Here is a 27,072-nt window from a genome sequence, read left to right on the forward strand (position 1 = left end):
TTCGGCCCCTGTGTACGCCCCTTGAGTCAGTCAGTGTCTCTCCCAGCTAGTGTCAGTTAGTGCCAGATTGTCAGTTGCAAAATTGTTTTCAGGCGTTAGCAATAGTTTTAGGGCTGATTCATACCACAAAAACACACTCCAGATCTATTCCTGATGCGCTTTTGCATTTAAGTTTTTAATACATTTTTGGCGCATTGCAGTGCGTTTTTGATATGTTTTACTACGTTCCAGTACAGTCTAGAGCAGGGAAAATGCAGCATGTTCAACTTATTTTTCTTGAACTGGAAAGCCCTGGAACTGACCACACTGGTGTAAACTATGCCATTGGAAACCATAAAACCTATGTCCCATGCGTTTTTGATGCAGAAAAAAATTGCACTGGACCGCGTGTGGTGTGAACTGGCCCTTACCCTCATAATGAGGGGGTTAAGTAATGGATGTGTATGGATTATTTTTGCAAAAAAAGGATATCACTTAGGCTACTTTCACACTGAGGAATTTTAGCGCTAAAAATAGCGCCTGTAAAGCGCCTCTCCTGTCACTCCAGTTTGAAGGCCTTAGTGCTTTCACACTGGAGCGGTGCACTTTCAGGATGCCAGAAAAAGTCCTGCAAGCCGCATGTTTGGGGCGGTTTGGGAGCGGTGTACCGCTCCTCCACGGTTCCTGCCATTGAACTCAAAAGTCAGCATTGCTCAGCAGTGTTGTTTGGCGGGCACTTTTAACCCTTCATCAGCCGCTAGCAGGGGTTAAAAGCATCCCGCTAGGGACTGAAAAGAGCTGCTAAAAAGACTAGCGCCTCTTTACCGCCGATGCCCCCACCGCCTATATGTGAAAGTGCCCTTAGCTCTTGTACACACGGTCGGAGATTCCGACAACCAAATTCGTCAGATTTTGTCCGACGGATCTTGTCCGAAACTGTTGCATACACACGGTCAGACAAAGTTGTCGGAAAATCCGATCATTCAGAACGTGATGACGTAATTTCGTTATGATGGGACTACGTTCAGCCTAGTAGCCAATAGCTTTGATGTAGGAATTTGATCTGAGCATGCGTGGAACTTTGTCCAATCAGAATTCTCTACACATGATCGGAGTATGTCCTATCGGAGCATTTATAGTGTCACTTTAAAGAACACATGCTATTTTTGTTTCAAGAAGAGTTGCCTGGTCTGAATTACTTAAAAATGAACCAAGTGTATTTCTAAAGGGGTGTATTCATGGTCAGTGATGTAGCATGGGTTGTCAGCGCCTAGGGCAAGGCAAGTAATTTGCACCCCCTAATCAATAGGTCATGTAATTTACAACATAATTTATAGAGTGCAGGGGTCAGGAGTAACTAACCTACAAAACAGCATATAAAGTGCAGCAATAAGGATGAACCCTCTATTTACATCAGAGTCCCTCCTTGCATCAGAGTACACACTGTTTCCCCTTACACCAGAGTGCCCCTTTAAAACAGAGTGCCACTTTAACAGATCTCAATAGGGTTTAGGTCTGAAGACATGCTTGGCCAGTCCATCACCTTTACCCTCAGCTTCTTTAGCAAGGCAATGGCCCCCTTGGAGGTGTGTTTGGGGTCGTTACCATGTTGGAATACTGCGCTGCAGCCCAATCTCTGAAGGGAGGGGGATCATGCTCTGCTTCAGTATGTCACAGTTCATGTTGGCATTCACGGTTCCCTCAATGAACTGTAGCTCCCCAGTGCCAGCAGCACTCATGCAGCCTCAGACCATGACACCCCCACCACCATGCTTGACTGTAGGCAAGACACACTTGTCTTTGGACTCCTCACCTGGTTGCTACTACACACACTTGACAGCAACTAAACCAAATAAGTTTTATCTAGGTCTCATCAGACCACAGGACATGGTTCCTGTAATCCATGTCCTTAGTCTGCTTGTCATCAACTTCTTTGGTCTACAATGGTGAGGCCTGTTCTGAGCAGAGTGTGGGAAGCATCTCACAATATGTGTGTGTGTGTGTGTGTGTATATATATATATTGTAATGTTCGGGTGATTAAGCACAATTGGTAGATGCACGTTTTAGTCTACATCAGGCAGGCGTTTTATGGTTAAGGGCCTGGTAGCCCACGTTTATTATAAGAAAACAAAATATTAGTTCATCCAGTAATCCCACGCAGGGGTTTAAATTCATTCAGCACACAAATGAATATACCAAGCCACCTGGCTCTCAATTGTCAACAGTTCCTCTGCTTGCTCCCAACAGATTTGTCAACTCTTTCCAGCCCCCTGGACTCACCGACTTCCTTAGTCTTCCTGACTCTCAAGGTTTGTCAGCCTTTCCCAGTCCCTTACACGGACTACAGTCTCCCACAGGGCAAACCACTCTTCAACCAGCAGCAAGCTGCTCACACTTCTCCCTCCTACACCAACAGCCCTTCATTTATATGGCTTATATGCAGCTGGGCACACACCCTGCTCGTTAACATCAAGACCCAGACACAGGGCTGGAGATATGCAAACTCTGTGTCTGCGTCTCGTTTTCCTCCAATTTCATAGGGACAGAGCCTCGCTCTGTCACATATCCCCCCCCTTTGTTTCGATCCGGAGGGAGGAACACCAGCACCCATCACGATGGTTGGGACACCTCTGTGCTGGCTGTCAGCCACGTAGGCCCAACCCTTTTTCCGGGTGCGCTTCCAGGAACATTCCCCCCTGGATCTTAACAGGTTCCTATATTGTCCTATACTCAGCCTTCCTCTTCTTTTGGGGTCCCTAGGCTCATTCACTTTTCTTGGGGGAACTCTGCCTTCCTTGATCCCTCCTTTCAACTTACAAATACCCATTTTACCCTTCACCATCGGTATTTCTGGTTCAAAACAGTTTTTCTTGGTACCCACTGCAACCAAATCATTGTTTACAGAACGAACTCTTAACAGATCACAGCTTTCCAATTCAGTGTTTGTTAGAAGAAGACCTGAGGAGGGACTACATCCGACGGGACCATAGCACAGCTCCATCTCACCCGTTGTCCAACACTCCATGGGTACCTGTTCTAACAAACTACCCTGACCCAAGCATAAACCATTTTTTTCAGGTGTACACATTACATTGTTACGGCAACCAACCTTAACACTTTCTCCCATAGTGTCTCCGGGCACCTTAACTTGTACCTCTGGGCCAGTGACAGAAAGCATCTCTGCTACTGCAGAGTCCATTCTGGGCCGTTCTTTCTCATGAGGCCTAGCGGGTAAGGCAGTATCTGCGCCCTCTACTGACAACTGCTCCGCCACACCTCGGACCACACCAGCAGAGATGTTTCTAGTCATCGCATCAGACGGAGAGACCTCTGATATCTCAAGCAGTTCTCTCGCGTGCCTTCCATACCAATCAATAACTAGAAGTACGCTCACAGAGAATCTGGAGATCCTGTGCCAAATGGGTAACCATTGGTCCCACCAATTCCACTGTTGGTCAAGGTTTCCCAGCACTGCCTGTACCACTTGGCTCCACCCATTGGTGCTACGCAGCACCACCTGGTCCAACTGCGGTGGAGATACCCAAGTATACAGTAAGTTCATCTTTACCAACTCTAGCATTTCTAGTAAAGTTTCTGTCATCTCTAAACATCCCATGTCTAAACACCAGAACTTTCTAGGGTCTTCTACCCTGTCCAAGACATGGAGGGGCTCAGCGACTGCAGGTTGAGAGGGTGAGACATTTGAAGAGACCTCATCCTCCTTGGAGGTACTCATCATCACAGACTGTTTCTCCCCTGGAGAGCTGTCAGACACATGTCTCACACTTATCCCTTCTGCACCAGTGTTGGTGAGCCTCTGCAGGTCATTACAAGTCACACTATCACTTTGATACTCAATATCATTTAGCTGTGGGGCTGTGGACAACACATCTGCGATGCCAGTGCCCTGAACTGTTTCTTCAAAGGGGAGGGCAGCAACCTTTGCAGGGACCAAGACGCCCTCAACCACCTGCGGGTCGGCGATCCCCCTGTCTGGCATAGCAGTTGTGTCCACACCCTTGTTACTTAAGTTAGCCTTATCCAGCATGGCTAGCAATTGTTTGGCCCAGCTGTCCCAGTCCATTGTGGTTCCACCATGGGTGTTCCACAGCGTTGCATCACCTGCTGTAGAAAGCCGCACAGAAACCTGGGATTCATTAGCTTTAACTGCACATTCCTCACTTCTATATACATCATTTTGTGACACCATACTTTTATCAACGTTGCATTGGGGTGATGCTTCATCACCTAAAGCTTGGTGCAGCACACCATTTTGAACACCTTTTTCTGGTGGCATTACAGACACATTCAGCTTTGTACACTCAACTTTTTCAGGCTCAATTAACCCCTTGCCCACTGGGCTACCTGTAGGGTTGTGGGGCTGCGCCCACACGCTCTCACTGTGTGAATTAGTCCCCCCTTGTTCCACCAGCATAGCACCAGAGCCATCCTGGGCAGCCTCTGACTCCAACACATGGAGACCCCATGAGACTTCCATGGACAATCCTGTGTCTCTGCCTGTCATGGGAGATCTCCTACTCTCATCACTGGTAGTGAACACATTACCAACCTCACTCTCAGATATGACATTACAAGAAATACATGTTTCAATGTCATTACACTCATCACGTTTAGCAATAGTATCACTTTTGTTAGTACGATCATTAGTATTCTCATTACATGTAGACACAACTGCTGTTTTTGTGGTTTGTTTATGAGCCACCATAACCTCTGAGCGACTCTTCACAGCACCTGCTCTCTGTAAAGGGGCACTTTTGCCTATTTAGGCAGCTCCATAGCTGACCTGGGAAACTCTCTGCTCCAACACTGCAAGCTCCTTGGAAGTTTCCCTGGGCAACCCTGCAGCAGCTATCACTAGGGAACATGGTACCAGCACTGTTTTGGTCACCCCTAGCTCAATTTTCCCAGCCATCTGCTGGATCATAGCAGGCATATGCAGAGTCCCCATGTCCTTTTCAGTCTTTAGCCCTGCGTCTAGTTGGGCTTTACGCTGCGCCTCCCCACTGCTCTGGGTAGCACAATGCAGAAAGTCTATGTCCATTTGTACTGCGGATCTCCCCACTGGACATACTCCCACTTCACTGGATTCAGCATCATAAACTGAAACAGTCTTACCAGTTCCTGCAGCTGATGTCATAGCCTTCACTTGAGTGCGTTGTTCCACTGGTGTGGTGTCTCTATAGGCTGACTCCCCCATGTGGCCATGGAGCAAAACTGCAGCCTTTCTGGACCCACTGACGCCCCCTGTAGGTAACACAAGATCCTTGTTGCTAGGGGTAACTGCAGACTTGCGCTCCAAAGCTGGTTGGCTATAACTCATGCAGGATTCAAGCTGATGTACTCTCCTTTCGGGACTGACCCCTTTGCCTAAGCGGCCATGACAGAAAACCTTACGTTTCTCTGGATTTCCAATTCCTAGGACTTCCGGCGACACTTCTCCCATCCTGGAGCATTGCTGGCGGCCCATGATACGACGGAACTCTCCTCTAAGAAGGATTTCCTCTTTAAACTTGCGATAGTCATCCTGGTCCCCATCCATCAAATGGTAAACCGACCGGAACTCTATCCGCAATAAGGTTTGCAACAGTTTTGGCCACCGGTCCCTAGGCCATTTTCTCTTTACAGCAACTTTTTCAAATCTTACAAGGAAGTCTCCCACCTCCTCTGTAGGCAGCATGGGTTGCACATAGTCAGAGGCCAAGATCTCAGCCCCTTGCAGTGCACCAGACTCTTTGCGATTCCGCTGGAACCATTCATTCGCTGTCTCACATGTCACTGGCCCCTTTTTACTGGTCCTACAAGGTGGAGACATCTTCTCAGGCCATGCTGAGCTCACTTCTTGGCATCTCCTCCATGACTGGCTCTCACTCGTTGCCATTGGATACCACTTCTGAGGACACAGCTGATCACAATCATTAGTAGATGAGCTCCAGAATTCATCAACCTCCCATCCAGCTTGGTTATTCCACAAACATTCCTGTGACAAGGGGCAATGGGCAACAGCATGTCCCCACTCACTACAACTAATGCAGCGCAGAGGCCTCCTTGCGTCATGCTGTGGCACCTTTGGGCTCAGGCTGCCAGGAACAACATCCTCTTTCACTTCTCCTTTAACTCGGGGTGACATGATCAATTTACCCCAGATCACAGCGATGTCAGACTCAGACAAATTCTCTGGTGTGGCTGGGGCATGTGGTGAAATACCCTCTAGCCACAATAGCCGCTCTCTGGCTTTAGCAAGGATTGCTTCCTTTTTTTTATTTGACCGTCCCATCCTTGCAATCACATGCACACAGCAGCTTGTAACAGTTCTCAGCAAAGAAGGAGAAAAAAAAAAAAAATCTGATGTTTGATTCTTCCTTCACAGGTACACAACCCACATGCAACACAGTCCATCAAATAAACGTATATGCAATGCTGTTCGCCTGGCTGCCACACACAGCTAGCAGTAGTTCCTGATGCGACTCACCATGGAGCAAGGACCCGGACTCCACCGTCTACATGCCCGCATTCGAGCACCACTTGTAATGTTCGGGTGATTAAGCACAATTGGTAGATGCACGTTTTAGTCTACATCAGGCAGGCGTTTTATGGTTAAGGGCCTGGTAGCCCACGTTTATTATAAGAAAACAAAATATTAGTTCATCCAGTAATCCCACGCAGGGGTTTAAATTCATTCAGCACACAAATGAATATACCAAGCCACCTGGCTCTCAATTGTCAACAGTTCCTCTGCTTGCTCCCAACAGATTTGTCAACTCTTTCCAGCCCCCTGGACTCACCGACTTCCTTAGTCTTCCTGACTCTCAAGGTTTGTCAGCCTTTCCCAGTCCCTTACACGGACTACAGTCTCCCACAGGGCAAACCACTCTTCAACCAGCAGCAAGCTGCTCACACTTCTCCCTCCTACACCAACAGCCCTTCATTTATATGGCTTATATGCAGCTGGGCACACACCCTGCTCGTTAACATCAAGACCCAGACACAGGGCTGGAGATATGCAAACTCTGTGTCTGCGTCTCGTTTTCCTCCAATTTCATAGGGACAGAGCCTCGCTCTGTCACAATATATATATATATATATATATATATATATATATATATATATATATATATTACACACACTATATATGGTTCAAGCGATACACATATTCTGAATTTAACATCGGTTCACAAAATTGTCCATTTTGGCAAATGACGCAACATTGAGATTCCCTTATTTTATATCTTTTAAAGGCAAATTAAACATCGGAATTACGGCAAGAACAAAGAAGATCTCTGATACATGTGATGGAGCCAACGATGACAGCCAGCCGTCCCGCTCAGACAAAATCATATTGAAAGTCAATTCAGAGGTAATAAGTTATAGGCTCAATTCACTAAGTTATAGCGCATGTGTTATTTGCCACAACAGTGTAGTTCAGTTCATTATTAATATAGCCAGTTAATACTGTTATACAGGATTTATATAGCATCAGCAGTTTGCGCAGAGCTCAAGCGGATTAGTAAAATATGTAAATGTCCAATTAAATCAGGCCATGGTTAAATAAAACCTGAGCCTATTCCTCTACTCCTTCTATACACATATACCACAATCCTCCCCCCAATCCCCCCCCCCCCCCCCCCATCAAGCCTATTCACTCCAAAGTACACATCTTCCCTGACTTTTCTAAATCCCCCTCCCAGCCTAAACACCCTGTACAGACTCCTTAGTGCAGACAGAATCCCCCCCCCCCGTACAGTACACAAGCACAGACTCTTTAGTACAGACACCTCTTCCCAGCGCAGACCCCTCAATACAGACCCCCCTTTCTCAGTACAAACCGACCCCACCCCCCAGCAAACCAGTACAGACCTCCTCAGTGCAGACCGTTCAGTACATACACTCTTCCCCACTACAGACCCCTAAGGACAGTCACCCCTCAGTACAGAACCATCAGGATAGTAATCTCCCAGTGCAGACCTCCTTCCCCAGTACAGAACCCTCAGGACAATCACCCCTCCCCATTACATATCCCTGAGTAGAGATACTCCTCCTCCTTACTACAGATCCCTCAGTACAGACCCTTCCCCAGTGCAGACCCCTCAGGACAGACCCCTTTGGGACAGTTGCCCCCTAGTACTGACCCATCAGGACAGTAACTCCCTAGTACAGACCCCCTTCCCTAGTAAAGACTCCTCAGGACAATCACCCTTCCCCAGTACAGACCCCACAGAACAGACCAGCCCCCCCCCCCCCCAGTACAGATGCCTCAGTACTGACCATTCCATTTTCCAATACAGACTACAGACCACTCTGGACAGTTACACCTCCCCAGTAGAGACCCTTCAGGACAGTCATCTTCCAGTCCATACCCCCCCTCCACAGAGCAGAACAGTCACCCCTCCCCTATGCAGAACCTATACAGACCCCTCAGGACAATCGCCCCTCCCCTATACAGACCCCTCAGGACAATCAGCCCTCTCCAGAACAGGCCCCTTAGGACAATCAACCCTCCCCAGTAAAGGCCCCTCAGGACAATCACTCCTCCCCAGTAAAGGCCCCTCAGGACAATCACCCCTCCCCAGTAAAGGCCCTTCAAGACAAACCCATGCCCATCATGACAATCACCCCTCCATACAGAACCCTCAGGACAATCACCCCTCCCCTATACAGACCCCTCAGAATAATTAACCCTCCCCAGTAAAGGCCCCTCAGGACATTCACCCCTCTGAAGTACAGGCCCCACAGACCAGCCCCCCCCCCCCCCCCCCCAGTACAGATGCCTCAGTACTGACCCTTCTGTACATACACCCTTTTAAATCCAGAATACAGACCACTCTGGACAGTTACCCCTCCCCGGTAGAGACCCTTCAGGACAGTCATCTTGCAGTCCATACCCCCTCCACACAATCAACCCTCCCAGTAAAGGCCCCTCAAGACAATCACCCCTCCCCAGTAAAGGCCCCTCAGGACAATCACCCTTCCCCAGTAAAGTACCCTCAGGACAATCACCCCTCCCCAGTAAAGGCCCCCAGGACAATCACCCCTCCCCAGTACAGACCCAGCAGGAAAATCACCCCCCCATACAGACCCCTCAGGACAAACACCCCTCCCCTATACAGACCCCTTAAGACAATCAACCCTCCCCAGTACAGGCGCCTTAGGACAAACACCCCTCCCCAGTACAGGCCCCTCAGGACCAATACCCCTCCCCTATACAAACCCCTCAGGACAATCAACCCTCCCCAGTAAAGGCCCCTCAGCACATTCACCCCTCCCCAGTACAGGCCCCTCAGGACAGTCACCTCTCAGTTACAGAGCCCTTTCCACAATACAGACCCCTCAGGACAGTCGCCCCTTTCACAATACAGACCCCTCAGGACAGTCACCCCTTCCACATTACAGAACCCTCAGGGTTCTCTGACAGGTTATAACCCTCCCTTACTCTATCCAAAATGGAAAAAAAAAGTTTTGCCTATAGTTCCACTTTAAAAACAAAATCTTCTGAAGGAGTATTCTTTTACATGCAAATTTGTAACAAATGATACAACTTAACAATTATAGATGGTTACATTTATTTGCCAATTGCCTCTAGTGTTCTCCAAAATTGTGACATATGTATATTTTTCCTATGCTCCACGCATTGATCTAGTGGCCATAATATAGTATTTTACTGCTGCCCATATTAAAACAACATTTTTTAGAAGATATAATAGACTAAAGAACATTTGTTTGCACACAGCGAAAGTACGTGAAGATTTGCTGGATAAATGACTATACAATTTCTTTTTATAATAAATAGGCTCCTTAGCCTTGATTCACAACAGTGCGGCTTTGAAATCGCACTACTTGAGTGCAATTTCAAAGCCACGCATCAGTGCAATTTGCACTGCCAAATTCATTGCTGCTTGCGACTTTATCTAACAGAAGTCTATGCAAGTCACAATTAAATTGGTAAAAAGTAGTGCAGAACATTTTTCATAATCGCTGCGACATGAGTGGATTTGGAACTGTCAAATCGCATGAGGAGTTGGACCGGTGTGAACATGGGCTAAGAGTCTAGCAGGTCTTTGCAACTGGTGGTGGCTTCTTTTCTGGGTGCTCTGTGTATGACCTACACATGCATTGTATGGGATTATACGCCCCCTATGGATGTTAATAGGAAATTGCAATCATTGAAGCCTTATAATTCTTTTTATGGTCACAGATTTATTGACATTCATTATTGCAGGGGGGGTTTTTTATCTCTATATAAGCCATATATAAGCTACAGCTATTTTTATATTGTCTCTTTTATTTATTTTAAAAGCCTGAAGGTATTAAACGTGAGGAATCTTCCAGTCACCTGGTCACTGCCTCAGGTAAGAGCATAAAAATATCAAGTAAGTGTTCTTCTAAACCAGAGATATGCAATTAGCGGACCTCCAGCTGTTGCAAAACTACAAGTCTGATCATGTCTCTGCCTCTGGGTGTCATGCTAGGGGCTGTCAGAGTCTTGCTATGCCTCATGGGGCTGGAGGTCCGCTAATTGCATATTCCTGTTCTAAACCTTTGAAGCAAAATTTTTCTGTGAGAGATGGAGACTACCATTGTTGCTTCTCATTCTGCAAATGCTATTTTCCTGGCTGTTATGCTTCCTCTCTTGCTTCAGTACATGGGGGTCTAATTATAAAACTTTCATCCCTCTCACAGTAATGCAAGCTGAACAAAACGGCACCTTCCTTTATTCTAAGACAGGCATGTCCAAAGTCTGGTCCGGTTTTGAACGGCACGCCTGGTTATCTAAACATATATCTTTTGTGGCCCCCCGACGATCTCCCAGTGCCGGGGGCCACAAAAGATATATAGTCTGGTTGCCTCAGTTTAGAACGGTAGTGGTTGTCCTTTTCCGGTCGTTCCCGGCGACTCAGGCTTCTCCCCTCTTCATCACACGGCAGGCATCATGGGATGCCAACCCGACGTCTCCTGGACATACACTATAGGACGCCGCTCATCGTGAATAGAGGTACTCTGGTGACTGTCTTGGCGCAGCTCTGTCTGATACTTGGTCATCTCAACTTGAGATTAAAACAGCGCACATGTTTTTTAAGTGGACAGCAGCCTGCGATAAGTGAATTGCCAAGTTACTGCAACATGGAACTATGAGTCCTCTATTCTTTTGCTACCTGTTAATAGATCTATAGCCGAGAGTTAACCCCTTGTTTCCTGAAGGAAGGTGGCACAATGTACTATTACTTTTGCTTTATTCCTACTTTTGGATTTTTACTTGACTGTGCAATAAGTACATCCCTTACTGTTGTGCTGGACATTAATCATTTTACCTCTGTGCTTCTCTTTTGATTAAATGTGATATTTTTAATTAATTGATTGTATTTATGTTGAGTTCCACTGAGCGATGATTTTAAATTGTATGCATAAGATGGGTGAATTGAACCCCCAAATATTTCAGGGCTGTCGTCTTCCAGTGATAGGGGAAGCACTGCTGCAGATATTGTACTTCTGCTGCCGGGATATTGATAGGGAGAGCCTCCGACTTAGTCGCGTTTATTTTATAGCCAGAGAGGGATTTGTAGAGATCGAGTTCCGCGTGTAAGTTGGGCAGTGAATTCCTAGGCTGGGTCAGGGTGAGTATAATGTTGTCTGCAAAAAGTGCTAATTTATACTCCCTTCCCCTCACCGGAACCCCACGGATATCTGGGTTTCTATGAATGGATGCCGCCAGAGGCTCAACACACAGTGAAAATAGTAACGGTGAGAGTGGGCATCCCTGGTGGGTCCCATTCCATATCGGGAAGACAGGGCAAAAGGAGTCTTAACCTGGGACGTGGGATTTGTGTATAAGGGTTGGATGGCCCGTAGGAAGGGACCCCGAAACCCCATGTGTTTTAGCGTGGCAAACAGAAAAGGCCAGCCAAGGTGATCAAAGGCCTTTTCTGCATCCAGCCTGGGGACTGACGATTCTAGGCCATCCCTGTTTGCCACCTCTCTTAGGTCGATAACCCATCCCCTGCCTGATGGAGGGGGATGAAGCCCACCTGATCCTTATGTATAAAGGATGGCAGTATCAGGTTTAGATGCATTGAGAGGAGCTTAGTGAAAATTTTTAGATGCAAATTTAAGAGTGCAATTGGCCTGTAACTAGTGCATAGGGAGGGGTCTTTGTCGGGTTTGGGGATCAAGGTGAGAAACCACCTCTGCATGTCTGAGGGGATAGGGGTTAGCTGAAGAAAGGCATTGAACAATTTGCACATATGTGGCAAGAGAATGGGGAGGAATGATTTGTAATATTCATAAGGGAGGCCGTCCGGGTCGGGGGATTTATGTGTAGGCAGGGTCTTGTTGGGTTCTTTCAGTTCCTCTACTGTGATGGTTGCATTGAGGGAAAGAAGGTCCGATGTCTGGAGTCTGGGGATTCCACTGCGTTTTAGATACTGGTGCAATCGGCTGGTCAGGTCAGGAGAGGGGGGTCATGCGGGATCTCAGGGTTGCTGTATTGGGCTGTGTAGAACTACTCAAAAGCATGAGTTATATCTTGAGGGTGAGAGAGGAGGCAACCCGCCCTATCTTTTATTTGGTAAGGAGTGGTCGCGTGGGAGCGTTCCAACAGTTTGCGTGCAAGCAGGGAGTGGGCTTTGTTTCCCTTATCATAGTAAATTTGTTTGAGTCTAAGGAGTGCCTTCTCCACTTGGCCCATTGCCAAGTCGCGATGTGTTGTTCTCAAGCAGGAAATTTTTTTAGAAGGGCTAGGGACTGTGAGGTTTGTAGGCGAAGCTCCAGGGCCCTGAGGTCCCTTTCAGCTTGTAGTTTAGAGGCTTTGGCATCTTTTTTCATGGCAGAGGAGATCGCCACACACCGCCCTCTGAGGGCTGCCTTGTGGGCCTCCTAGAGAGTGGAGAGGGAGATATCGGGAGTATCATTTTCAAGGAAGTAGTGCTGCAATGTGGGCTCTAACTCCACTTTGGAGGGCATGTGTTTGAGGAGGAAATTTTTCAACTGGCAGTGGCACGGTTTGCCTACTGACCCCATTTCCAGGGTCATGAGTATTGGGGTGTGGTCGGACCAGGAGATCGGTAAGATCTGGGCCTCCCTGGTAACATGGAGGGTGGCATTATTGACAAAAAAAGTAATCAATGCGGGAGTGCATGCGGTGAGGGGTGGAAAAGAATGTATACTGCCTATCTCCAGGGTGGAGGGCTCGCCAGGCGTCAACTAGGGCATAACATCTGGTGATATGTCAAAATTGTTTTGAATCCCTAGTGGCCCTAGCTTTTGGGTCCGTAGGATTCAGTACATAACGATCTAGGACCATCATGTGGGATAGGTTAACATGCCTGCCAACAATCAGGTATTCATTAGGCGTCTGGAATACTTATGCAAATACTTTGGTTAGGAAGTTGATTTAGTGGGTGTTAGGGGCATATGTGGTACATAGAGTGACAGCCTGCATTTGCTATTGACCTCGTAGGATAATGTAGTGTCCCTGTGGATCCACAAATGACTCAGAACATGTGAAGGGGGAATCCCGTTTGAAAAGGATGGCCATCCCTGCCCGCTTTCGAGGGATAAATGCCTGATAGCCCTGAGGATACTGTCTGGAAGCGAAAGTGAAGGAGTCTCCTTTGTTGAAGTGCGTTTCCTGAAGCAGGATGATGTCCGCCCCAGAATGCCTGAGTTCCCTTAACACAAGATGCCTTTTCCTATTTGAGTTTAGGCCATTGACATTAAGCAACATAATCTTAGCCATGGTCATGGGTATGTGCAAACTTATGCTGCGTACACACGATCGGAATTCCGGCCAGAAAAAGACAGATGAGAGATTTTCATCGGAAAATGCGACCGTGTGTATGCTCCAATGGAATTTAGCTGTCCAAATTTCCGCCAGCCAAAAATTGATAGCATGTTCTCAATTTTCCCGACACAAAAACGGTCTATCGGAAATTCCGATCGTGTGTATGCAATTCCGACACGCCAAAAATCACACATGCTCAGATTCAACTACGAGACAGAAGCTATTGGCTACTGGCTAATGAACTTCCTTTTTCTAGTCCCATCTTACGTGCTGTACGTCACTACGTCACCGCGTTATAAACGATCGGAATTTGGTGTGACCATGTGTAGGCAAGACAGCTTGAGCCAAATTCCATCGGAATTCCGTCGGGAAAACCATCAGAGCTTTTTCCGATGAGAATTCCGATCGTGTGTACGCGGCATTAGAAATACTCATCTGATCCAGCCACAGAGACATTCTAGTGTCTAAGAGGGGGTGATGCCCATTCTCAGGACAGATCTTATTGTTTGCCAAGAGCAGGTGGCGAGCCAGGGGGGTAGGAGAAGAGAAGAGGGAAGCAGGAACAGAAAAAGAAGAGAAAAACATATTCGTTAAATACACAGTAATAACAAATAAACAATGCAATGAAGACCCAAGTGGTCTGTGCCGCGTGGGGCTCAGTAAGTTTCAGTAAGTCCTCCCAACCAGGACCCAAAATAAGGAACCAGGCCAGGGAGACATAGAGAACCGTAGTGATCAACAATCAAATTCCACAGTAGGGTAACATAAGAACTCTAGTAGGGTAAACCTATAGGGGTACTAGTGGTCAGAAAGGTTACCACTCTAGAGTCTTTGGTAGTTAGTGCCCAATAAACAAAACAGATAACGAGCGGGAGGCCTAAGGGGGTTGCAAATAAGCCTGATGGGTGGGCCAGGAGAGTCAAAAAATAAATTAACGTTCACGCCATAGGCATGGCTGTCAAGGAAGGGGGGCCAATGGCCGTCAGCCATGTTTAGGTTTAGTAGGTCTGTGGGGAGAGTCCTGCCCCTGTGAGCGTTCAGCCGGGGGGACCTTCTGCCAGATTGAAGGTTCTGGCGGTGGTGTGGCCACAAAGTCCCATTCTTGGAGGCGAGGGACTGGTGTCACAGAAAGTCTCCAAATCCTCAGGATATCGTAGCACCGCCAATTTTCCTTGCCGGCAGGCTGTAAGACTGAAGGGGAAACACCAGTGCTACGCTATGTAATTTTCCTGTAGGAAGTGTAGGAGGGGTTGGAGGAGTCTGCATTTCTGTAAGGTGATCCAAGAAAGGTCTGGGTACAGCTGTATCTGTGCATTGCCAAAGACCACCTTCCTGATAGTATGGGCTTTATGCATGATGTCCTCTTTTAGGGGATAGGAGTAGACCCTTCAGATGACATCACGGGGTCTGGAAGCAGGTCCCTTGGGACGCAGGTCTCGGTGAGCCCGATCCATCTCGATGGGTTTTTTCGGAGGTTCACCCAGAAGGTCATTGAATAGGGTTTGCAGGGTGTTGTGCACATCTTCAGGTCCCTCCGATTCAAGCAGGCCTCTGACACAAATGTTGTTTCTGCGTCCCCTATTGTCCAGATCCTCTAGATGGCATTGCATATCTCTGAGCATCGGACGGTGGTCAACTCCCTGTAGTTGTGTGCTGTGTACTGCCAATTTGGTTTCCTGTATTTCCTCCTTCACCATTTCCACTCTGTCTGAGAGATGTTTAAGATTAGTATGTATTAGTATTAGTACTAGTATTAGTACTTGAATTTCAGCTCGGCAGGCAGACTTAACCTCCTCTATAAGCAGCATAAAGTCCTCTTTAGTGGGCATGGCTTGGAAGTAAGCCTGTCAGAGAGGGTTCTGCAGGTAGCTGGGGTCTGTCCCCAGTTGATTTTGTGAGGGGTGCATTGGAGAGGGTCCCTGCTGAGAGTATAGGGGGACCGCATTCTGTGGTAGTGTCCAGGGCTGCATCTTGGCATCTCCCGGGTCACTCCATGCAGGGAGTTGTGGGGGAGAGAGAAGCTTGTCTGTCTGCCCCTCCATGTGGGCCAAGGCTGGAGAGCTAGCTGCCTGGGCATAAGATATTGTGCAGTTTGCTCCCCTATCTTTAGACTTGTGGTCGCTGGGGCGAGACTGTCTTTGTGGCTGGGTGTGGGGGGGGGGGGGGGCAGGAGCGGGGTAATATGCCTGCTGCAGCTACTGTCCTCCATGCTGCTCTGCCTGCTGGGGCCCCGGGGCCGTGTGTATTCAGGGTCAATCCGGCGCGGAAATCTTATGTGTCCAGAAGGAGTAGGGGAGTCAGGGCTCCCTGCAGACAGGCCTGGGTCCGCAGCCATGCTGAGCAAGGCTTTAGAGCACTGTATATATGTGGCTGCAATGAGGCCTATTGGAGCATGCTGTGGTTGGAGCGGCGGCGCTTCCGGGGAGGTGTGGAGCGGGGGTAGACTCACCGCTCTTGGAGCCGAAGGATGCAGCCCGGTTGTCCCCCATGTAGTGTCCGGTGGGCTCCTTGGATGGGCTGAAGACGCGGAGCCCGGCGGTTGTGGAGGCCACGTAGAGGAGGAGGTCCCAAAATTAATTTTAGTGTATAGTTCCTGAACATATGCATAACTGCACAAATATTGTTATACATAAAAAAAAAATTGCAACTCCCACGATTTTATTTTCCAGGGTTTCTGCTATCAGAAAATATAGACTTTTGTGGGGTTTACAGTAGTTTCTGAAAAAATTGGCGAATGTTAACACATGGGCAAAATGTAAAAAAAAAAAAATCAGTCCAATCCAGTAGTAAAGTGGTTAAGTGGGTAGGAGTATAAATGTGTAGGTAGCGCCTGGGCCCCTTTCATATAACAATTCCTTTTACTGACATTCCTCACTTTCCTTTTAGGATTGTGGGGCTAAGGGATGGGGGCTCCTATTTACATTTATACTTTTATATATATTTTTTTGACATATATAGACACTCTGTGCTGTATTTTCTGCTGTGTATCCTTGCCGTTTAATTTTCGGTATACCCATATATATTATCCAGCGCGGTTTTTTCATCTAAAATCTACAGGAGTGTAAATGTGGCTTAACCACATGTTTATACCCCCTCCCGATACAACCGCAAGTCTAAATCAGCCCTCATGGTAGAGAAAAATGCATTAACCTTCAATTCTTTCTTATCCTCAGATTCAGCAATTGAAGTAGAAGTCAGTGTAATCGAGCCAGTCGACTTGGTGCCAGATTCCTTCTCATTAACTGTAAATGTCATGGGTAAGTCGACTGCATGAAAACAGGTGGGCGGGCACATGGGGTAAAGCCCAGTTATGACCAGACAGGATATCAAATCTTACTGCATGCCACAAAACAAAAATCTAATTTAGAGTTCCACCTTAAAAGCTGCTTGGACACCATGAAATCGCTTCCTATTGTAGGGTGACAACGCTTACACTGTACCTCTATGGATAAGCAGTGTTGTCACCCTAAGCAGCATACTTCTGATTTGGAATACCATACACTTCCCCCTCCCCTCATCTGCTCAACATAGAGTGGAGGTGTTCTGTAGTTCACAGAGGTGACCTATGAGAGGCTAATAAGGCTACTTGAGATAATGTTGCAAGTTAGGAGCTCTCTAGATTTATGACAGGATCAGCTGTGCTCATGTTCAGATTTTCCCTCAATTCCTGCTAGGACAAGAAGTGAGGGGAAATTTCTCAGGTAGCAGTAGAAACCCAACACAAGTTCTAGTCCTTCCCTACCCAATCAAAAACTAGCTTGACACTTTAACAACTAAAAGGGAGCAAATATGAGAAGTTCATTGCTGGGGTTCCTCCATTTATGTTATACATTTGTCTCTTATGTTTTGTCTTCTTTCTGGTCTTGTATTATCACCCAATCATCATGCCAGTAACACAGTTCCTGTTGTAGGATGCCAATTCTCACTCATATGGTACATCTATGGAAGAAAGTGTTGTCGCCCTAAACTGCTCACTGTTGATTTGCGCTACTAAACACCTCCCCATATCCTTATCTTTCTAAAGTAGAGTGGAGGTGATCTGTAGTTTAGAGGTGACCTGTGGAGGGCTAATAAGTCTGCTTGAGATAAAGCTGCAGAAGGTATGAGCTCACTACATTTCTGGTAGGATCAAAATAATTTTTCCCTCACCTCCTGTTGTCAGTAGGACAGAAAGTGATAGGAAATCTCTTGGCTCCATCAGAAGTCCTAATGCTTCCCTACTTAATCAAAAACTACCGGGGCATACACCCCGTAACAGATCAATGGGGAGCAGATATAAGAAGTCCATTCTTAGGTTTCACCCATCTCTTGAAACCTACATACCTCTTGGACCTCTTGAAAGTACCTTTTTGGATCTCTTCAATTTACGGTTCGTGTACATGTTGGATCTCTTGGGCCAAACACAAGTACCTCTTAGTACCTCTTGGATCTCTTGGACCCAACACAAGTCCTAATCCTTCCCTACCCAATCAAAAACTAGCTTGGTATACACTTTAACAGATCAAAAGGGAGCAGATATGAGAATTTCATTGTGAGGCCGCGTACACACGGACGGATTGTCTGGCCAACTAAGTTCGTCAGACAATCCGACAGACAGTCCGTCCAACTTTTGAATGAACGGACTTGACCACACACGATGAACAGACAGTCCGCTGAAAGCTTGCGCGATGACGTATACAGCACGTACGACGGGACTAGAAAAACGACGTCCAATACACTGCAATGCAACCTTCGGCCGTGTAAATCCTTTCTGAGCATGCGCCATACTTAGTCCGTCCAACTTGCCTACACACAAGCGGACTGTCCGCTGAAACCAAGTTTGGACGGACAAAACCAAGTTTGGACGGACAAAATTACGGAAATTCCGTAAGACTTTGTTCGTCAGACTGTCAGCTGAAAAAGTCCGCTGAAGCCCACACACGAGCGGATTGTCCGCTGAAACACGGTTCAGCGGACTAAGTTGGGCAGACAATCCGCCCGTGTGTACGCGGCCTTAGGGTTCACGTACGTCTTGGATCCCTTAACGTTTTCACTTTTTGGTTCACGCTGGATTTCTTGGACCCAACACAAATATCTCCTTGACCCAACACAAGTTCTAGTCCTTCATTATTTAAATAAAACCTAGCTTGTCATACATTTAACAGATAAAAAGGAACAGATATGAGAAGTTCATTATTAGGGTTCACGTACCGCTTGGATCTCACATACCTTTTGGATCTCTTCACATTTTCACTTTTTCAGTTTACATACATGTTGGATCTCTTGGACCCAACAGAAGTACCTCTTGGATAAGGATGAGCTCAGGCATGTTAGCAACCGCACGTGCAGAGTCCGCCAGGAAGTGGGCACTGTACAGCGCTTATCACGGGCAGTGAGACATTTCACAAACACTGCAGCCACGGATCGGGAAAATGTCTCACTGCTTGTGATAAGCGCTCCGCAGAGCCGACTTCCTGGTGGGCTCTGCACATGCGGTTGTGAACATGCTTGAGTTCATCCTTGCTCTTGGATCTCTGAGACCCAACACAAGTCTTATTCCTTCTCTGCCCAATCAAACACTAGCTTGGCATATGGTCAAAAGGGACCAGGTATAAGAGGTTCATTGTTAGGGTTCACGTACTGCTTGGATCTCCCATACCTCTTGGATCTTTTCATGTTTATACTTTTTAGTTCATTTACATCTTGGATCTCTTGGACTCAACACACGTACCTCTTGGTAACTCTCAGACCCAACACAAGTCTTAATCCTTCCCTACCCAATCAAATGCTAGTTTGACATACACTTTAACAGATCAAAAGCAGATATGAAAAGTTCATTGTTAGGGTCTACATACCCTTCATTTCTTAATTTCTTCCTTTTGCCTCTCTCTCTTTGTCTTGTAGGTGACCCTGTAGCCTTGGCGGTAGAAAACTACGACAACTTGCTGTCCACTCCCTCCGGTTGCTGTGACCAGTTGCAGGGTAGCGTGCTATCCCTTATCTTCTTATCAGAATATTTGAAGGACATTGGAGAGCTAAGTGATGACCGATCTAAGAAAATGCTGGATAAACTGTCAACAGGTACCGGAAAAAAAACAATGAAGCTTAAGGAATATCTAAACCCTAAAACCAAAAATGTTATACATTGTAGCTTACCAATATTTAAAAGTGCTGTCTGCATTAGTTTTCTTTCTTTAGGCTTTTCCCCCCTTTATTTTCACCTGGTGATCTGGCCGCCTTTGCTGTTGTAGGTTGTCTCCACTCTGGATAAAGGAGCTATGGGGACACCCTTGGGCAGTAGCACTCTAAAGCTGACCGTAGATGGATCAAAATCCAGGCAGTTCAGCAGAGACAACTTCTGTCGACCGGGAATGTTGGAAATTGCTGCTGATCAGTAGCTGCAGGCAATTTATTTCCTGTTAAAACAATGCTGCTGTCTTGTCTTTCAACAGCCTGCCCATATGTGTAGGGAAAGGGCTCTTGGAAGAAGTAGTTCTGGTGGTGTACGTATGTCAATAGAAACTGACCTCTGCATTTCTAATTCTGCAAGGAGGAGAGGGGGTTTCTAGGTTGAATTTGGGCAATGCCCTGTACGGAGGTCCTCGGTATGCCTCAGTCGGAGCGCTTTCATTTTTTCCAAATTTCGCACTTCCTACAATCCCTTTACCCGGTCAAACCAGACCACAACTAGGTGACTCCGTATGAGACATGGTGTACACGCATTGCCCAAATGAGGATCAGAGTGGTGGAATCTCTCTTGTCTATGGGCTACTACTAGGTTCCCCTCTTGGCTCCCTTATATGGTGGACTGGAAGTGGATTTGGGAGAGGAAAGGGACACGGAAGTATGGCACAGTTGTTTCCTGAGATCATACAGGGGTATCTGGAATGTTGTCTTGATAAAGGGAAATGTGAAGGTACTTACCTATTGGTACTTGGTGCCACCTAGATTGGCTAAAATGTACCCTTCTGTATCGCCTTTGTGTTTTTGAGGCTGCCAGATGTTGGAGACGATGTGTCATAGTTCGTGGAATGCCCTAGGATCCATGGATTTTGGAACGGCATCTTTGCCTTGATACAGAGAGTAACGCAACAGTCAATTACTCAGACTCCAGTCCACGTATAGTGCTCCTTAACTCCCCTGTGCCTGGTCTACCTAAAGGCTTACAATGTTTGATATTCTTTATTTTGTTAGGGGCTAATATGACTCTTGTCAAGTCCTGGAAACAACCTACTGTATCCCTGAAGCAGGCTAGGAATAAAGTCACCTCCATCATGTTACATGAGAATATTGTTGGCATCCTGGAGGACACAGTCCAAAAATGTTTAAATATTTGTGAGGTGTGGCCTACCTATATGCATGTCTCTCTGGTGCATTAGCCTGTTATTCCCCTTTGGTTTTGGGTATTATATTACTCCCTCTGACTCTGGTCCAGACCATTTCTCTTCACTCTATTCTTTTTCTTTTTTTGTCCTTCTTTCTTCTATCTTTTCTCCATTGTATGGTTGACTACCCAGGAGTCTGATGATCTAGCATTCCACAGCTTGTTGATCTTGGAGTGGTCGTCAATGGGAGCATACTTCTCTCACTGGTGCATCAGGTGATGGATCATTGAACCCTGCATAATCTGAGGATTACCTCAATTGTTGTGAGTCAGGTGAAGTGTTTAAGCATTGCATTTGTGTTTTATTTCTATATTTGTTAAGCTGACGGTGGTACTTTTATATTGACGCCTGTTTTACTTGTAAAATCTTAAATAAATATTTTGAAAGCAGATTTGGGCAATGCCTGTCTCAAAACTCTAATGCTGCACATAGATTGATCAAAATTTGTCCAATTTAGTGGGGACTGGCTGAATTTAGATCCATCTACTGTTGTTACTGCTCAACAGAAGTCAAACAAACTGCTGTTGAATGGAAATATTGGAAATTTTTGCTGATCGGTGGCTGCAGCAAGTTTCTTTCCCAGCAAAACAATGCTGCTGTCTTGACTTTAAACAACCTGCCCATGCCTTGTGCATAGGAAAAGGTAGGGGCGTGTCTAATCCTGCAAGGAGGAGAGGGAGGTTTTGAGTTAAAATTGTTCAATGCCTGTCTCAGCAATTTAAAGCTGGTCATAGATGGACCGAAATTCAGGGGGCTGGCTTAATTTCAATTCCCGGTCAACCAAAGTCAAACAAGCAACTTTTGTAGAATAGGAATGTTGGAATTTTTTGCTGATCAGTGGCTGCAGCCAATTTCTATCCTTTTAAAACAATGCATAGGCAAAGGGCTCTTGTGAGATGTAGTTCTGGTTGTGTGTGCAAGTGAATAGGAACTGACTTCCAAATGTCTAATCCTGCAAGAAGGAGATGGAGGTTTGGGCTTAAATTTGGGCAATGCCTGGACATACACATTTTTTTATTTTTTATTTACAGGCTATATGGATATGATTACATGTCAACAATATGATGGAGGCTTCAGTCGGTATCCAAGGACCTATGGAATAACATCTTGGTGAGGACAATACACAGTCAAGTAAACATGGGCATTGCATACATTTGTGAAAAACACATTTGAATTAGAGGTTGGGGTTCACAGCTAATGCAGACTGTTGGACGCAGGCTCAGAAACCCGCAGTGAGATGGACTGGTCAATAGACGAGGATCATAACGGGCAGCATTTTCCACAATAACCAGGATTCCATATCTATTCTTTTCTAATATATATCATAAGAAGATATTAACATTGTTTTACTCTTAAAGAGAACCAGTCATCAGCAGGCACTTGTAGTAATGTGAATTGTCACTCCTGAAATGTTACAATAGCAAGCTTTAGCTCTTAGGAATTACTTGCATTTGGATTATTTTCTTGTATTTTCTCCCTGTCAGTGTCAGGCCGAGAGCCAGGCTGTAAGGCTGTCCTATCTCCTGCCTGAGCTCAATGCTGATAGCAGACAAAATAAAGGCTTTCAGCCATGAATCATTGGCCGGGATCTGCTGAAAAAGTTCACCAGTCGTATCTAACCACAGCAGTGGTGCATGCCCACAAACCCAGAAGTACAAACAAATGGCAACCACCCCAACCTATAACTGGCCTTAACAGCAAGTAGCACAAGGAAGGAATGGCCCCACCAATGTGCAGGTACATGATCCGGTGGGCCTGTGCTGCTTGCCCACAGTATAACTACTGTGGGCGGGCGGCATGTAGTTAAAGCGGGACTAAGCACCACAAACTGAAAACCCTATTTAAAGCGTAGTTCCACCCAAAAGTGGAACTTCCGCTTTAAACACTCCTCGGCCCCTGACATGCCATAATTGGCATGTCATTATTTTTTTTGGAGGGGGAGTGTGTACCTTCTTTTTAGTGGGACTTCTGGTCCCACTTCCTCCTTCCTCTTCTTGGCTGCCTAGGTGACTCCTCCTCCTCTCGCTCTAGGTAGCCCTCCCTTGCCAGTGAACATCTGGGACCTTACAGGTCCCAGAAGATTGCCTCGCCAGTAGCAGAGCGCAGCACGACTCGCGCATATGCAAAGTGCTCCCAGGAGTGAAGCCGTAAGCTGTCGCACCCGGGTGCCCACAGACAGGCGAAACCCACTTCAGGTGTCTGAGCCACAAAATCTCCTCCCCCATCAGGTACAAGTGTTGGCTCAGTATGCAAGTGGCCTACAAAGAAAAATTGAATCCGGATGGCCGCACTCCAACGATAAAATCTTTATTAGTAAAAAGACATACAGTAAAACAGAAAATAGATCGCTAACATGTTTCATACCATAACTACTGATGCTTACTCATAGCTAAATCTTTAAACAAGTGACAATGGTTTATATATACATGCAAATACATACAAAGTGGTCTTGATTGAAAAATTTAACGATTGAAAGATTGGCAGATTGACAAACTTCTGTTACAAATCGCAACTTGGCATTGCAATAGATGTACTGAGACCAAGGTCTTCATGGATGTCATAAAGATTTCCCTTTGTTGATACAATTTAGACAATGAAGCCCAGATCATTACTTAAATGTGTATATTTCATGATGCTTAGAATTACCGGTAGGGGAATGTATACCTAGACATCTAAAAACATAAGGCAGAAGTAAAACCATCAAAAAACATTAAAAAAAACAGGACACATGCACTGATATATGTACGTAACTTCATTAATGCTGGAGGAAAAATAACTCTTGTGGGAATCTCTGCAGGAAGTGGCATCAACAAATACATGTATGTATCTTTGGTGTAATATCCCGTACATTAAGAAACCGTTTTTTGAAACACAAGAATTACTCCAGCAAAACGAGGAACACTCATTAACCCATTGTTGAATATAAAGATTCTCCCATAAATCTACCATTTTTCATTTGCCTTCTAATCTTCAGTACATTAAATTTATTTGGTTATATGAGGGAGAAAATATATATATGTATGCGGAGACATGAGAAAAGGAAAATAATTTATGGGAAAAAAAAAAGGAAAGGATAAAGATGTGATGGAAAAGAATACCGGCATAGAATATGGTGTATATTATGTGGATGACAAAAATACGAACTAGATCGTAAAAAAACGATCGCTGATGTCTTAAAGAGATTATGTCCCCTTTAGGGCTTTGTTAGAAGACTCACCCATGTATATACCCAAAACAAAAGGGTCAACATGAGGGTTTACTCATAATAATGAGTGACATCCCACTCTAAATTCATACCTGCCAGTATTCTAGTGTTAAAGAAAAAGATCCAGTAAACCTCACATTTACATAGAATCTTAAACTTGTCTCCTCCCCTAATTGGTAACACTATTTTTTCAACACCCTGAATGACTAAACTGGAGACATCTTTCTGGTGTGTCATTCCATTCTCTGGCCACATTGGTATTGTGGTCCTTTTGTATGTCATATAGATGGTCTTGAAGCCGATCACGCAACTTGTGTGTCATTTGATCTATATACTGATCTGGGCTTTATTGTCTAAATTGTATCAACAAAAGGAAATCATTATGACATCCGTGAAGACCTTGGTCTCAGTAAATCTATTGCAATGTTAATCAGAGTCAAGTTTTGATTTGTAACAGGAGTCTGTCAATCTGTCAATCTTTCAATTGTTCAATCTTTCAATGAAGCCCACTTTGTATGTATTGGCACGTATATTATAAACCATTGTGACTTGTTTAAAGATTTAGCTATGAGTAAGCACCAGTAGCTATGGTATGAAACATGTTAGAGATCTATTTTCTGTTTTACTGTATGTCTTTTTACTAATAAAGATTTTATCGTTGGAGTGCGGCCATCCGGATTCAATTTTTCTTTGTAGGCTGGGTGCCCACAGTTGCTATGATGGCGCCACAGAGAGGAGGGGGAGAGGAATGAGGCTCCAGGCGCCTGCATCGCTGGATTGTGGGACAGGTAAGTGCCTGTTTATTAAAAGTCAGCAGCTACAATTTTTGTAGCTGCTGACTTCTAATAAACAAAACATGTGGAACTCTGCTTTAGTTAATTTTAATAATCAAAGCAAATTTCTACACCCCTCTAAGTCTTCATGCTTTATTTTGTTGAGAAATCACTTTACAAAATATCCCCTAGCATTTCTAGTTGGGAGCCATCCTGAGTTATGCAGATGATTCATTTACTTCCTGGAATCTATCAGCCCTTAGCTCAGGCATGCAGGCAGGAGGGTATGCTTAGCTGAGAAAGCCCCTCCTACCATGAGGAACCCTTGGATATATGCCATTATGTGGCCTAGGCCCGAAACCAGGAAGCAACTAAAGTAAAAAAAAAAAAAAAATGGTTCATGCTGATGGAGAAAGTTTATTTCCACTTTAGCTGGAAGGTTTGTGTTCCTCTAGCAACTTGGACAGAGTATCAGTTATTAGCTGCAATCCCAAGTCAGCCTCTATGGGGGCCTTACAGTCTGACGCTGGGTTGACATTTTTAACTCTAGCAGGGTTAGAATACAAGTGAATAACAACCACACACACCATCACTGAGAGGTAGGCTAAACTATTATACCAAAGTTAATTAGGTGTACGCTCCAATCACTAAAATTTCATAAAAGCGTTAACATGTTAATGTAATTCCAAAAGTAATTTAGAATTTTTGTAAATGTTCAGCTTTCATTCACAAACCCAGTGCCATGAAGATGTGTGTTCAGGCACTTCCTGTTTTAAAGTGACAACGGTCTGTCCTCTGTCACATGGGCTTCCCAAGGAGATTGCAAGTGGTTGTTTGAACACACGTTATACATAGACTAGTGCTGTTACCACAAGTAATCCCTTGTGGAGAAATGCCATGCAGCCATCACTAGAAGGTGTACATGTTGATAGAAAGTGGTTGGAGGAGATTAGCAGGACTAAATCTGCATTCACACTTGAGCTGAGCATGCTCACTGTATGCTCCAAGCACAGAGACTGAGCTGTCAAAGACATCTCCCAGTCTCTACTAATAATCAGGAACAGGCAGGACCAACCCATGATCAGTGATCACCTGTTCCTGTCCTTCGAGCCTAAAGACCCTGTTAAAGGGATAAACTACCATTCAGTCAATATTCCCTAAGTTTCATCACCAGATGCCAACTCATGTGAAGAAGTATCATTGGTCAGGTTTTGAAATGGTTAAAGGGCAGAGAGAGTGGGAGTGGGCACAATTAAGGATTTTCTTTTTCTTTTTTTTCAGGGGGACCATGTTAAGTCTTCGCACAATTTTCTATCTGGACAAATATATTTATATTGATGAACACATCTCAACCCAAACCCTTGTATATATAAGCAGAACACAGGACTTGGGAAGCGGCTGTCTTAACCCCATAGGGTACTGGTCCATTTACCAGGTAAGTGCAATACTGACTGATTTTTTTTTTTTAAATCCATAGATCTCAGCAGGCTTTTTCTGTAGGATGATGAAAATTTTACTACAATGCCACCCAGTTCTATTTTGACTAAAGAGATTCTATCACTTTGCCCATTCAGAGCCAACAGACAGTGTGACAGGGGGCACTGAGAAAGCACATTATGCAAGGAAAATGGCACTGGGAAAGCCAGAAATTGTCAGGTTCCCAACACCCTAGAAGACGCTGAAAATGCTATGCACTGCCACGGGTACCGTACCTCACACACTCTCTTTGACATATACCCTTTTAAATGCCCCCTCAGTAGACTTTACACCCCCGGGATTACTTAATTGGGAAAAAGAACTAGTTTGCCAATTCAATGCCTCCATGAGGCACCATATTCTCCAATTTACACACAAATCCTCAATATGTGCCAAGATCCAGGAAACCAATTACAAAATTCTTTCACGTTGGGATAGGACTCCCTCGTTACTCCACCGGTACTACCCAAATACATCGGACC

The 27,072-nt window shown here is 45.5% G+C and overlaps 1 protein-coding gene across 1 annotated transcript in view; it reads left to right on the top strand.

Annotated features, from left to right (window-relative positions):
• The window catches only part of LOC143929798 (ovostatin-like), a 214,208-nt gene that overhangs the window by 151,304 nt on the left and 35,832 nt on the right, over nucleotides 1-27,072 (top strand). Inside the window, exons 24-29 of the mRNA XM_077453774.1 lie at nucleotides 7,237-7,355; nucleotides 10,293-10,344; nucleotides 16,946-17,029; nucleotides 19,656-19,832; nucleotides 22,168-22,246; nucleotides 26,396-26,549. Of these exons, the coding sequence (XP_077309900.1) occupies nucleotides 7,237-7,355; nucleotides 10,293-10,344; nucleotides 16,946-17,029; nucleotides 19,656-19,832; nucleotides 22,168-22,246; nucleotides 26,396-26,549 (665 nt within the window). The remainder of the gene's footprint in view (nucleotides 1-7,236; nucleotides 7,356-10,292; nucleotides 10,345-16,945; nucleotides 17,030-19,655; nucleotides 19,833-22,167; nucleotides 22,247-26,395; nucleotides 26,550-27,072) is intronic.

The sequence above is a fragment of the Lithobates pipiens genome, unplaced genomic scaffold (assembly GCF_037356315.1).
Source record: "Lithobates pipiens isolate NorthernLeopardFrog02 unplaced genomic scaffold, aLitPip1_a1.2 Scaffold_25, whole genome shotgun sequence".
NCBI lineage: Eukaryota > Metazoa > Chordata > Amphibia > Anura > Ranidae > Lithobates > Lithobates pipiens.